This window comes from Salmo salar, chromosome 19 (assembly GCF_965601325.2).
Source record: "Salmo salar chromosome 19, fSalSal1, whole genome shotgun sequence".
NCBI lineage: Eukaryota > Metazoa > Chordata > Actinopteri > Salmoniformes > Salmonidae > Salmo > Salmo salar.
In genome coordinates this window covers 60,900,001-60,913,398 of record NC_138309.1, presented here as the reverse complement: position 1 = coordinate 60,913,398, position 13,398 = coordinate 60,900,001, and the positions used below count along the sequence as shown (strand labels likewise).

At 41.0% G+C, this 13,398-nt stretch overlaps 1 protein-coding gene across 1 annotated transcript in view; it reads left to right on the top strand.

Annotated features, from left to right (window-relative positions):
* The window catches only part of si:ch211-183d21.1 (uncharacterized), a 33,305-nt gene extending 19,924 nt beyond the window's left edge, over nucleotides 1–13,381 (top strand). The window contains exons 11-12 of the mRNA XM_014158899.3: nucleotides 11,434–11,527; nucleotides 11,825–13,381. Coding sequence (XP_014014374.1) covers nucleotides 11,434–11,527; nucleotides 11,825–11,888 — 158 coding nt within the window. The 3' untranslated portion in view covers nucleotides 11,889–13,381. The remainder of the gene's footprint in view (nucleotides 1–11,433; nucleotides 11,528–11,824) is intronic.
* Nucleotides 13,382–13,398: the final 17 nt, after the last annotated feature.

The following is a 13,398-nucleotide window of genomic DNA, read 5'->3' as shown; positions in this document are numbered from 1 at the left end:
TTAACTAGTGATTATGTTAAGATTGATAGTTTTTTACAAGATAAGTTTAATGCTAGCTAGCAACTTACCTTGGCTTCTTGCTGCGCTCGTGTAACAGGTAGTCAGCTTGCCATGCAGGCTCCTCGTGGAGTGCAATGTAAGGCAGGTGGTTAGAGCGTTGGACTAGTAACCGGAAGGTTGCAAAAACGAATCCCCGAATCCCCCCTGAACAAGGCAGTTAACCCCTGTTCCTAGGCCGTCATTGAAAATAAGAATGTGTTCTTAATCTGACTTGCCTAGTTAAATAAAGGTGTTAAAAAAAAAAAGAATCGGCAAATCGGTGGCCAAAAATACCGATTACCGATTTGTTATGAAAACTTGAAATCGGCCCTAATTAATCGGCCATTCCGATTAATCGGTCGACCTCTACTTCCAACCAGGTTGAGTACTGGTTGGAAGGTTTTTGCTCCGTGTTGAAATAAATGTTCTACTTCTCAGTCTCTGTTTTAGCTAGCTTCATGGCTAGCTATTAACCTCTATGGGCTAGGTGGGACGCTAGCGTGCCACCCGTGGTGCACTCCATCAACAGCAGGTGCATTTCAAGAGCGGCAAATTTGAATCCAAATAAATGTCAAAATTCAAATTTTTCAAACATACAACTATTTTACACCCTTTGAAAGATAAACATCTCCTTAATCTAACCACGTTTTACGATTTCAAAAAGGTTTTACGGCGAAAGCATAAATTTAGAGTATGTTAGGACAGTACATTTACAAGAGTTGTGTGTAATGTTTTGTCAATTCGAAGACAGGGTAACCAAAACCATAAAACCAGCTAAAATGATGCACTAACCTTTTACAATCTCCATCAGATGACACTCCTAGGACATTATGTTAGACAATGCATGCATTTTTAGTTCTATCAAGTTCATATTTATATCCAAAAACAGCGTTTTACTATGGCATTGATGTTGAGGAAATCGTTTCCCTCCAATAACCGGCAGTCAAGTCAGCGTCACAAATTAAATAATTAAAATTAGAAAACATTGGTAAAATATTATATTGTCATTTAAAGAATTATAGATTTACATCTCTTGAACGCAATCAACTTGCCAGATTTAAAAATAACCTTACTGGGAAATCACACTTTGCAATAATCTGAGCACTGCGCCCAGAAAAATACGCGTTGCGATACAGACTAGACGTCATGTTGGGAAGATCTAAAATCGAAAATACTATGTAAATAATCCATTACCTTTGATTCTCTTCATCAGATGTCACTTCCAGGTATCACAGGTCCATAACGAATGTAGTTTTGTTCAAAAAAGCTCATCATTTATGTCCAAAAATCTCCGTCTTGTTAGCACATGATCTAAGCCAGCCGGACTTCTCGTCATGAACGAGGGGAAAAAATATATTTACGTTCGTTCAAACATGTCAAACGTTGTATAGCATAAATCATTAGGGCCTTTTTTAACCAGAACATGAATAATATTCAAGGTGGACGAATGCATACTCTTTTATAACGTATTGGAACGAGGGTACCCAACATGAACTCGCGCGCCAGGTGTCTAATGGGACATCATCGTTCCATGGCTCTTGTTCGGTCAGATCTCCCTCCAGAAGACTCAAAACACTTTGTAAAGGCTGGTGACATCTAGTGGAAGCAATAGGAAGTGCCAAAATATTCCTCAGCCCCTGTGTTTTTCAATGGGATAGGTTTAAAGGTAATACAACACATCAGGTATCCACTTCCTGTCAGAAAATGTCTCAGGGTTTTGCCTGCCAAATGAGTTCTGTTATACTCACAGACACCATTCAAACAGTTTTAGAAACTTTAGAGTGTTTTCTATCCATATATAATAAGTATATGCATATTCTAGTTACTGGGTAGGATTAGTAACCAGATTAAATCGGGTACATTTTTTTTATCCAGACGTGCAAATGCTGCCCCCTAGCCCTAACAGGTTAACCCACGCTGCAAGGGCAACTTGTCTAGCTCACTGAGAGGTAAGCTGTCCTCACTAGCACATCTTACCTGCAACATGATAACGTTGCTAGCTCCCTTCTCTCGTCTAGTTTAACCTACATTCACCCGTTGTGTTAACTAGATCGACCGTCTCAGCCTCACAGCTCTTTGGTCGAAGAACCACAATAACTCGGCCCCCACGCCATTTCCTGCAGCCCGCACTGAACTAGCCACAGCACACATTCAACTTGAGGTAGCTGCTAGCTCGCTAACGCCTCACTAGCCTCGCGGCTGTAGCGTTCTACTGTGCTTATCATTGCTAGCCACCAGCCGCTAGGCTTCTAACTAGCCAGATTACACCATGCGTCTCTGTCCCCCTAGCAAGCCTTATTCCTCACAATGGCCACTGTTATCCTAGGATTAGCATAGCACAGCACTCGAACCCCCAAGGTTTTTTGCTTGCAGTTCCATGATTACGGGGAAAGATTGCCACCCTCCACGCATCAATTGCATGGGTAATGAACATGTCCAAGAGGCGCTCGACGACCCTGAGACCTGCAGCATTACAAACTGCTGACGAGGGCAGGCCTGAAGAGGAGGCTTAAACATGCTTCTATCTTGCCTCCAAGCCAACAGCGACAACTGAGGCTCAGCTCCTCGCAACCGAGCCCAGATGGGGCGAGACTATGGATAGCATCGACTCCCTTCCCTCATTGTATGATGACGTAATGTCAGGGGCAGGCGTGTTGGCAGGCTTGTTATTTTCTATTACGGTATCTTTTACTCAAGTATGACAATTGAGTACTTTTTCCACCACTACCCCCATTCTCCTGCCCTCTCAGGCCAGGCCTGATGGCCCGAGTGTGGTGGAGTTGCCCCTCTGTTGGAGTTTGGGCTCCTTCATGTCTGCAAGCGGTCCGCAGCCAGACTTGGCATCGTGTGGCCGTCTCCTGTGGGGGCTCAGGGCCCATTTAAGGGACCTATACGATGGGAAAAGACTCCCGTCTCATACAGTCCCAGTATAATAATTGCTCCCCGCAGTACCAAATTGCCTCAGGAAAGTTAAGAGCAAGATTCTTGCTAGGGGTACCCCGAGCTTGGACATCCACAATATGAGGAATCTGGTTTTGGCAACCCTCCCACAGTGGAGCCGTCACTGGCTGACCACCTCAGCCCCTCGCACCATGTTACTAACGACATTAGCGCCTCACTCCGTGGGAAGTCCGAGCACTTTACTGCTTCTATTTGTCAGAATACGTACAAGGCCTCAGCCCAAGCAATCAGAGCTCTCAATGTGACCTCGTTATTGTTGGTGTATTGGGCTGAGTTACTAGAGGAGGTGGGGAGCCTCGACCCAGATGTTTGGGAGGAGATCTGCATGATTACAAACCTAAACCTCCATGTCTGCCGTGGTGCCATTCAAGGCTGTTGTCGTACCATGAGCCTAGCAGTGGTGGGAGAAAGGGTGCTTTGGCTGAGCTTATCCAGCTTAACAGAAAGAAAAAGTGGACCTCCTGGATGCCCCAGTGACACGCAAAGAGTTCTTCAGGCCAACTGTCGCCGACATGCGCAAGAAAGAAGGCGAAACCTTCGATTTCTTTCTGCCCTGCAGACCCGGGCTCTGTGGCAGCCTGTTGGTTCCTGAATTACCCTGGGATGGGGCAACAAGCTTGCTTTGGGTGACTGAGATCCCTGGCGACGCAGCAGTCTAGCAAGACTCAGGCTAGGCCCCTGAACCAGGCCAAACCTGTAGGGAAGCAGCCGCAGCAAGGATCCGCCCCTCTAAACCCTCCTAAGGCTGTAAGAAGTGTCAGCCAACCTAGGGCACAGCCCTCTACCCTACCCTCTCTTTTTGGGTTTAAAGGGGAATAACGGCAAATTGTGAAAATGTGTCCACTTTCCTAAACCCCTCTGACACATTGTTGGACTGTATGTCAGGGAGAGTGAGGTTGAACTAGTGTGTGAGAGCTATGTCAGCCCCCCTGACAATTTTAGCTTTTCTGAAATCTCTGCTGAGCGAGGAGGAAAGGAGCCGACCTGATCCTTGCCTCCCACTTTTACATTGCAATCCCATTGGACATCCTTCCACCTGCCAATCAACATTGTCTATCTCTGACTGTAGGCTACATCCCTTGTTGCATGGTGTGATTTTATCATTTTGACAAAATGTGTCTACTAAAATGAAAGGGAAAGATGAGTGAGTGTTAGACTTGGGCGGTATACCAGGTGTTTGTCAATACCATTGAAACTTTCTTTTGAAGTGTTTTAATACACTTTGAATATTTGTAGCTACTTTTTAAGTAAATTACCTGCAGTCAACTTGTGCAATATGTTAGGTGATGAGTGGGTCAGAACTGGAACAGAACCCAGTGGGTCAGAAGTTTACGTACACTAAGTTGACTGTGCCTTTAAACAGCTTGGAAATTCCAGAAAACAATCTCATGGCTTTAGAAGCTTCTGAAAGGTGTATTGAAATCATTGGAGTCAATTGGAGGTGTACCTGTGGATGTATTTCAAGGCCTACCTTCAAACTCAGTGCCTCTTTGCTTGACATCATGGGAAAATCAAAAGAAATCAGCCAAGACCTCAGAAAAAAAATTGTAGACCTCCACAAGTCTGGTTCATTCTTGGGAGCAATTTACAAATGCCTGAAGGTGCCACGTTCATCTGTACAAACAGTAGTACGCAAGTATAAACACCATGGGACCACGCAGCTGTCATACCGCTCATGAAGTAGACGCATTCTGTCTCCTAGAGATGAACGTACGTTGGTGTGAAAAGTGCAAATCCATCCTAGAACAACAGCAAAGGACCTTGTGAAGATGCTGGAGGAAACGGGTACAAAAGTATCTATATCCACAGTAAAACAAGTCCTATATCGACATAACTTGAAAGGCCGCTCAGCAAGGAAGAAGCCACTGCTCCAAAACGGCCATAAAAAAGCCAGACTACGGTTTGCAACTGCACATGGGGACAAAGATCATACTTTTTGGAGAAATGTCCTCTGGTCTAATGAAACAAAAATAGAACTGTTTGGCCATAATGACCATAGTTATGTTTGGAGGAGAAAGGGGGAGGCTTGCAAGCCGAAGAACACCATCCCAACCGTGAAGCACGATGGTGGCAGCATCATGTTGTGGGGGTGCTTTGCTGCAGGAGGGCTGGTGCACTTCACAAAATAGATGACATCATGAGGAAAGAAAATTATGTGGATAGATTGAAGCAACATCTCAAGACATCAGTCAGGAAGTAAAAGCTTGGTTGCAAATGGGTCTTCCAAATGGACAGTGACCCCATGCATACTTTCAAAGTTGTGGCAAAATGTCTTAAGGACAACAAAGTCAAGGTATCACAAAGCCCTGACCTCAATCCCATAGAAAATATATGGGCAGAACTGAAAAGGTGTGTGCGAGCAAGGAGACCTACAAATCTGACTCAGTTACACCAGATTTGTCAGGAGGAATAGGCCAAAATTCACCCAACTTATTGTGGGAAGCTTGTGGAAGGCTACCTGAAATGTTTGACCCAAGTTAAACAATTTCAAGCCAATGCTACCGAATACTAATTGAGTATGTAAACTTCAGACCCACTGGGAATGTGATGAAAGAAATATTCTGACATTTCACATTCTTAAAATAAAGTGGTGATCCTAACTGAACCAAGACAGGGAATTTTTACTAGGATTAAATGTCAGGAATTGTGAAAAACTGAGATTAAATGTATTTGGCTAAGGTGAATATCAACTTCCGACTTCAACTGTACCTAGTCTTGAAATCACTGGCCACTTTGATGGATGGAGGCCACTGTGTTCTTGGGGACCTTCAATGCTGCAAAAATGTTTTGGTACCCTTCCCCAGATCTGTGCTTCGACACAATCCTGTCTCGGAGCTCTACGGACATTTCCTTTGACCTCATGGCTTGGTTTTTGCTCTGACATGCACTGTCAACTGTTGGACCTTATAGACAGGTGTGTGCCTTTCCAAATCATGTCCAATCATTTTACCACAGATGGACTCAAATCAAGTTGCAGAAACATGTCAAGGATAATCAAAGGAAACAGAATGCACCCAAGTTCAATTTCGAGTCTCATAGCAAAGGGTCGGAATACTTATGTAAATAAGGTATTTCTGTTTTTTAATTTGTAATTTGCAAAAAATTCTAAAAACCTGTTTTCGCTTTGTCATTATGGGGTGTTGTGTGTAGATTTGATACTGTACTATATATTCAACTATAGTTGGTATTTTCAAATACACTACATGTCTGTTGACTTGTGCTTAAGAGCTGTTCAGTTCCTCTTTGGATTTCTTCACATTTTGTGTTACAAAGTGGTATTAAAATGGATTTTGTCTTTTTTCGAAGCGGAAGAAATATTATTTTTATATAGTCTTATATAGTCTTTATATAGTCTTGCCATAGATTTTCAAGCAGATTTAAGTCAAAACATTAACTTGGCCACTCAGGAACATTCACTGTCTTCTTGGTAAGCAACTCCAGTGTAGCTTTTACTTTGTGTTGTAGGTTATTGTCCTGCTGAAAGGTGAATTTTTCTCCCGGTGTCTGGTGTAAAGCAGACTGATTTTTCCTGTGTTTAACTGCATTTTGTTTCTTTTCATCCCAAAAACTCCCCAGTCTTTGCCGATGTCAGGCATACCCATACCATGATGTAGCAACCACCATGCTTGAAAATAAGCAGGCAGATACTCAGTGTTTTTGGATTTGCCCCAAACATAAGGCTTTTTTTTGTAGATTACATTTCTTCCCAGTACAGGACCACCTATGTGTGCACACACATGCACTCAAAAAATGTATCTGCCTCTCGCCCTAGGCGAGACACAATGTCCACCCTCTCCTATCCCCGCTAAACTAAAATACTGTACAGTGGGGGTTGGCAATGGGTTTGGCCTCAGGCCAATTTGTTTCTCAGCTAATAGCCGGCAGAACATAATAGCAGCCCAATTCAAAGGCCAATGATATGTTCAAAATTGTATCTGGTTAGTAGGCTATATAATTAGTTCAACGTCAATAACAGATCCTAATATTTTCATTCTGATTACACTGACAAATTCACCAATGTCTCTTTTTGAAATTAGTTTTCTATATTTCTTTGAGCATAGATTGGGGAAGAACTGCATGTAAATTAAGAAAATGTCGCTCTGAAAGTCTCAAAAGAAAGGTGGATAATAAAAATAGACGTTTCAGGGAAGAATGGACAGAGAAATAGGCATTCTTACTGTATTTCTCCAATGTCAAACCAGAGTGTCTTGTTTGCAATGAAACGGTTGCTGTTTGCAAATAATGAAATATTAGACATCATTATGAATCTAAGCATTGCACTTTCAAAAGTTACCTTTCCACACAGACAGAGGCTCGACAGATGCAAAAAAAACTGCTGGCTACTCGGCAGTTGTTTAACCCAACAACAGAACTGCTTCCTTAAAAGCTGCCTGGGTTTTAACATTTTCTCTTTTCAGAAAGTGAAAAGCTCAATTAATAGGGACAAAATGGCAAAGTCCATTTTCTGTCTCCTCCAATTTTGAAGGCCACGGCTCAGTTTCAGAATGTCATAGACTAATCAATATATCCCCATATACATCAGTCACGTCTTTTGTGGGCATTGTAAGCTTGTTTCTAGCATAAGGCATCATGGAATTAAGCATTGTCATAGAACGCTTTATATTATCTATTTTTTTAATAGGAAGAAATAGGCTCCAACAAAGCCCTCTTGTTTTTAGTTAAGTTTAATTCAAATTAAGACATTTGTTGAAATAAATTGCTGTCAGCACTATTTGCTGTCCACCGCTGTTTTGATTATGCCGCTCCAAAGCTAATGTCTCTGCCCTCGTGCCTTTTTTTTGTTGACTTTCTCCTGCACACTCTCTCATCGTTAATAAGTTACTGGTTGAAAAAGTGTCTGTCTCATGCTATAATAATACATTTGGTCTCCAGTCTATGGGTTACAGAAAAACCACAGGGTACAACTCTTTCTACCGTAGGCTACATCATTTATGTTAAATACATTTGGTGGAGTGCTGCATATTTCTGGCAACAGCTCTGGTGGACATTCCTGCAGTCAGCATGCCAATTGTACGCTCCCTCAAAACTTGAGACATCTGTGGCATTGTGTTGCCAAAACTGAACATTTTAGTGTGGCCTTTTGTCCCCAGCTCAAGGTGAACCTGTGTAATGATAATGCTGTTTAAACAGCATATTGATATGCCACACCAGTCAGTTGGATGGATTATCTTGGCAAAGGAGAAATGCTGTAAACAAATTTGTGCTTAACATTTGAGAGAAATAAGCTTCTTGTGCGTATGGAGAATTTCTGGGATCTTTTATTTCAGCTCATAAAACATGGGACCAACCCTTTACCTGTTTGGTTTTTATATTTTTGTTTTTTGTGTTTTTATAGTATATTTTTTGCCCCTGCCTTTTGCAAAGTGGACACTGCTTATGGGGCGGCATCAGCGTTCACCTAAATAGCACTCATGCCAATGGGTGGGAGAAGTTATCGTTGTTTTTGGGCAGACTAATGTGAGGTGTTATGTGTTGTTGGAGGTGCATCTTGGTAAGTTCAGCTCAGGAAATACTGCTTTCGATTAGGCGGCTGCCAACTGCTATATGGGCAGGCCGGCAGGCTGTGGGACCGTATCATATAATTATATTTAGAATCCCTATTAATTCAATAGCATCTCTGTGAGCCTAGTCATAAAGATGTATCATTTAACTTTTAAAATGTATTTATTACCATTTTGTTGTGACATAAACACAACCAGTCATGATGTTTTCATCTAATTGTCAAAATCACTTCAAAGGGATCCTTTAGTAGCCTACCTGCGCACATTCATTCACTCGCAGCATATTTCCAGCCTCCAAACAGTGGTGAATGGAAAGAGACATCTGTTACACAAAACACCCAAAAGTAGAATGACATTTGGCGATTGTCATTAGGCCTGAATTTATGCGTCCACTGCTGTCTGTGTCAGCCACTCATATTTGCCTTGGCAAAAATGTAAGTGTTCTCATCAAACCACATCACATTTTTTAGCGTAGGCTATAGGCCTACCCCACGTTTTCAGTCCATTTGCTAATATTTCATGCCTCTGACAAATGGTAATGATAAATCATGGTGTAATAGCTTACAGTTTTCTTGACATATTGTTTTCATTATTGTAATGGGCTCATGTTTTACCGGTACAGTGTACCCCACTATTTATTTTGCCAGGACACCGTACTGGACCATACTGGCCACATGGTGACATCCCTCAGCAGTTTCCTTCCCCTCCAGCAGCTCAGAAGGATGACTGCATCTTTCTAGTGTCTGGGTGGTTTAATACATCATCCACAGCATAATTATTAACTTGACCATGCTTAAATATGTATTTAATGTCTGTTTTGTTATTGTTACCCATCTACCAATCACGTCTCTTTTTTTTATGAGGCTTTCGAAAAGTTCCCCGGTCTTTTGAATACTTCAAGGACGGACCTTTACTAATGTATGTTTTTGTCTGGATTCCTTCCGTGTTTTATAGGGCCCTAGAATACCTACGCAGCCAGTGCTTGACTTGAAAGAGGTGCAGGAACTGTCTTTTCTCAAGTTGGTCCATTAAGACTATGTTCACAAGAATTCCCAAATTACTTTCTGCTATAGAGACCTTTTTGATTATTCACTGTTATGGGTTTATACACATTTTGGCAGATGGAATTTCATGACTTTTCCATGACTTTTAACCAAATCTTCACGACCAATAATTGGTGGCGTCTATGTAGCCTACATGAAAGTGAATAATGTGGTATTGACATTAGAAGGCCGGTGGTCTCTAATCCCATTTTGCCTACTATCTCCTGACGTTGTGCCCTTGATCAAGGCACCAAACCCACCAAAAAGTAGAATAATTGCACCGTTAGGCTACTGTATGAAACACATGGTCAACCATCCATCTGGAAGCTACTGGGTGTGCGGACTTTAGATCTAGCCATAAAACACACCTGAGTCTGCTTATCAAGGTCCTGTTGAGCAGCTGATGTTTAGGCTACGGTGAGGTGCGTTAGAGCAGGGCTTGAACAAAAGCCTGCACATCCAGTAGCTCTCCTGGAGAATGTTTGACCACCCTTGATATAAAATATTACAAAATTGCAACCAAATAATTGTCTTTATACAATTATCAATGATTACATTTGTATTCATTTGTAAACATTTGTAGAATTTTCTTTTCACTTTGACATTATGGAGTATTTTAGATCAATGACAAAATTACAATAACATCTATTTCAATCCCACTTTGGAACCCAACTCTATAGGCACTGTACTAGCTGCTGATAAGTCATTCTTCCATCTTTCGTTTTACTACTGCCCTTGACCTCCCTATGTGACTGTGCTCTACCAGCCACTGTTTGCACCCACAGTCTGCCCAGGGTCTTTTTTTTTTTTTCAGGTTAATGTACCTAAGTTTTCATTTTTGGCTGCACAGCGTTCTGAAATGGTTTGCTACAGTTTTCCCTATTGAACACAACCCTGGTCTTAACCCGGCACACGCAAACAGCCTGAACACACCACACTTCTAAAGCTTTATTGAAAACCTGGACGTAGCTCTCTTGATATGTGTAAGCAATGTGTAAGCAAACATTGATTGGAGGAAATATCTCATTGCCTTAACATGGGTATATTCACTAGTAAGCAAACAGAACTAAACGGACAGAAACAGGGAAGGACCTTCCTGAATTTGTTCAATAGATACTGTAGTTTTCGTAGCAAAATTGTTTCCATTTGGAGTAAACCTTTTGTTGTAAAGCTTTTTTCTACGGTGCAAAATGTTTTGCTACAGTCTGCGACTAAGGACAACACCCCCAGCGAGCACACCACACTCTGACCACTAGTGTTGAGTTGTAGAAGGCCTAAGTACAAATTAACTAACAACAAATGAAGACTAAGGATATTGGTGAAGAGCCAATCAAAGACAAGGATATTGGATGGAATGAAAACAAACCAACCCACAGGACAGCGCTGGAGTCATTTAGTTTAATCCTCCTGCATTATACTATATTTTTACAGATCATCTGTACCCTTAGTCCAGTGGGATAGATTATCTGTAGTTGCTATGTCAAGATTGAGTATTTCAGTTATTAACTGTGGAAATATGTGCACAGGTTTCCCATGAAGGACTGATTCTTAACTCACATTTGACCATTATTGTCCAGAAGGTGGCGATCTTTGTACAGATTTGGACATAGCCAATGGTCATACCAGATATTGGAGACAGATATGAGTTCATGGACCCTAGCATCCTGATGATTTTTAATTTTTTTTAGATAAGGATGGCTGACAACGTGAGTCGAACATGCTCATTTTGGGAGCATAGTTCAGTGCGCAGGTTTATTTCCTATGGGCTGGTTTCCTAGGCACAGACTAAGCCTTCTCTGTGAGCTCAGAGAATCTCAATATAAATTGATTTTTAAGCTTAGCTGACTGATGGTTGTGGTTCTTTTCAGAGTCTGCCCTGGGCCTTCATATTGGCCTGGTGCTTGGAGCTCTACTGCTACTGGGACTGGGGGCAGCCCTCTTTACCTACCTCTACAAAAAGAGGTGAGACCATACACGCACACACATTCAAGCCACACACGCACAGTCTCGAATGTGCATACATACTCAGACGTGCTTATGTACGCACACATCCTGCCTCAGTGGTTGTGAGGAGGCATCGTTTCACTGTGTGCAGCTGTACATAATAGTTACACAGATGGCCCTTTTACGCCAATGTGAATAGAAACATGATTAGCTATCATTATCTTGCCTCAACTCTTCTGAGAAAACAATATACTTGAGTTCGTTCACGTAATAATTGTGCCGTTGTAAAAAGCTGTGTATGCTTTTTGTCCTTAGGCGACCACTGGACTATTACTCCATGGAGTTGAATGAGCATGGAGAGGGACTTTCTGAACTTTAAGTGTGTGTGTGTGTGTGTGTGTGTGTGTGTGTGTGTGTGTGTGTGTGTGTGTGTGTGTGTGTGTGTGTGTGTGTGTGTGGCGCATGCGAAGGAGCATTCTTTAATGCTGGTGAGTGAAGGGAAGTTGTCCTGCCTGTCTTTTTTTCAAACATTGTGTTCTTTTGTCTGTGTTTTTGAATGGGGATCTCCCACTAGATAAGGGACCAGCACCATTTTTGTAAATGTGTACGAATTGCCATGCATTTACATTCCCTACATCATAATTCCCAGTAAATGTTGCACTAGTTTTACTACTATGTCATAATCATGGTTTCACTGTCTTGTGCCTACATTTTTTTTCTTCATATTCTCTTTTTATTAAATCTATCTGAATGTGTATGAAGTAACAAGACTACAAATCTAAAAAGCAATCATGAGTTACCAATACTGAAAGTTCTGTTGATTTGTTTAGTTAAAATGTGAATGCTTGTGATGAACCAGTGATTAGTCTGTAACCATCTTTTATTTTTTTACATTTTTTTTTTTTTTACATTTGGCGGAATATATGTTGTTTACATTCTATTAGTTGAGGAATAGAAAAGAAGGAATATGAAAGACCATATGGAGCCTCCTCTCCTGGAGCTATGGAGTACTTTATAAGCACAACGCTATTTTATGATACTCACCCCCCCACAAAACTGTTAGAAATTATGATTTAATAAGAATAGTATTTTCATTATTGGGAAAATTGGTCTGTATTAATTTGAAACCGTTTGTATTCTAGCTGGCTTGCAACTGCTATTGTGCCTTTTTACTTTTATATGAGGTCAAAAAGGCCTGATCTGATGAGTATTTTGTAAAGAACTATAGCAATGTCTGTGAGAGCCTTGTGTAAATTTGTTTTAAATGTTCTCAGGGGGAACCGAAATGTAGAAGGAACCATAAATACAACCAATAACATTAAAAAGGGTATTTACTGTTAAAGACACAAATGGAAGTAATTATAGGTTTGCCGAAATGTTCATGATCAAATTCAGAGCAAAAACCAGGCTGTCCTTATTCTATTATTTTCAATCTGCTGGAAATGCATTAACTTTTATCAGCTCCTTGACATGGAATAGCATAAGACAGTGGTTTTCGACAATTTTCAAGGACTGCCCTACACAACACAATCACTCCAGTTCTTTAAAGTTTAGTGGTCATAGCACAGCCTTGTTTTTGCCCTAGATTTGCTCTTTATAAAATAATAGAACCGTTTGTGGCTTTGCTATCAAAATAATTGTTAAACTGCTTTGAAATGTCTCATTGTTTTGTTTTTATGGCCAAGTGTATCTAGATAAATACTTTATGTAAAGGGAATTTGAAGAATGTGTCCTTTTTTTGTCATTTTATTGCTATTTTTAAACCACTTAATCGTGTTAGTACATTTCAATTGAATGCACTTTGGTAGATATATTTTTTCATGCCATGTAGCTAAATTTGTATTCAAATAAATTGATATTTCTTTAGATGTATGAACATCTTGTCTGTA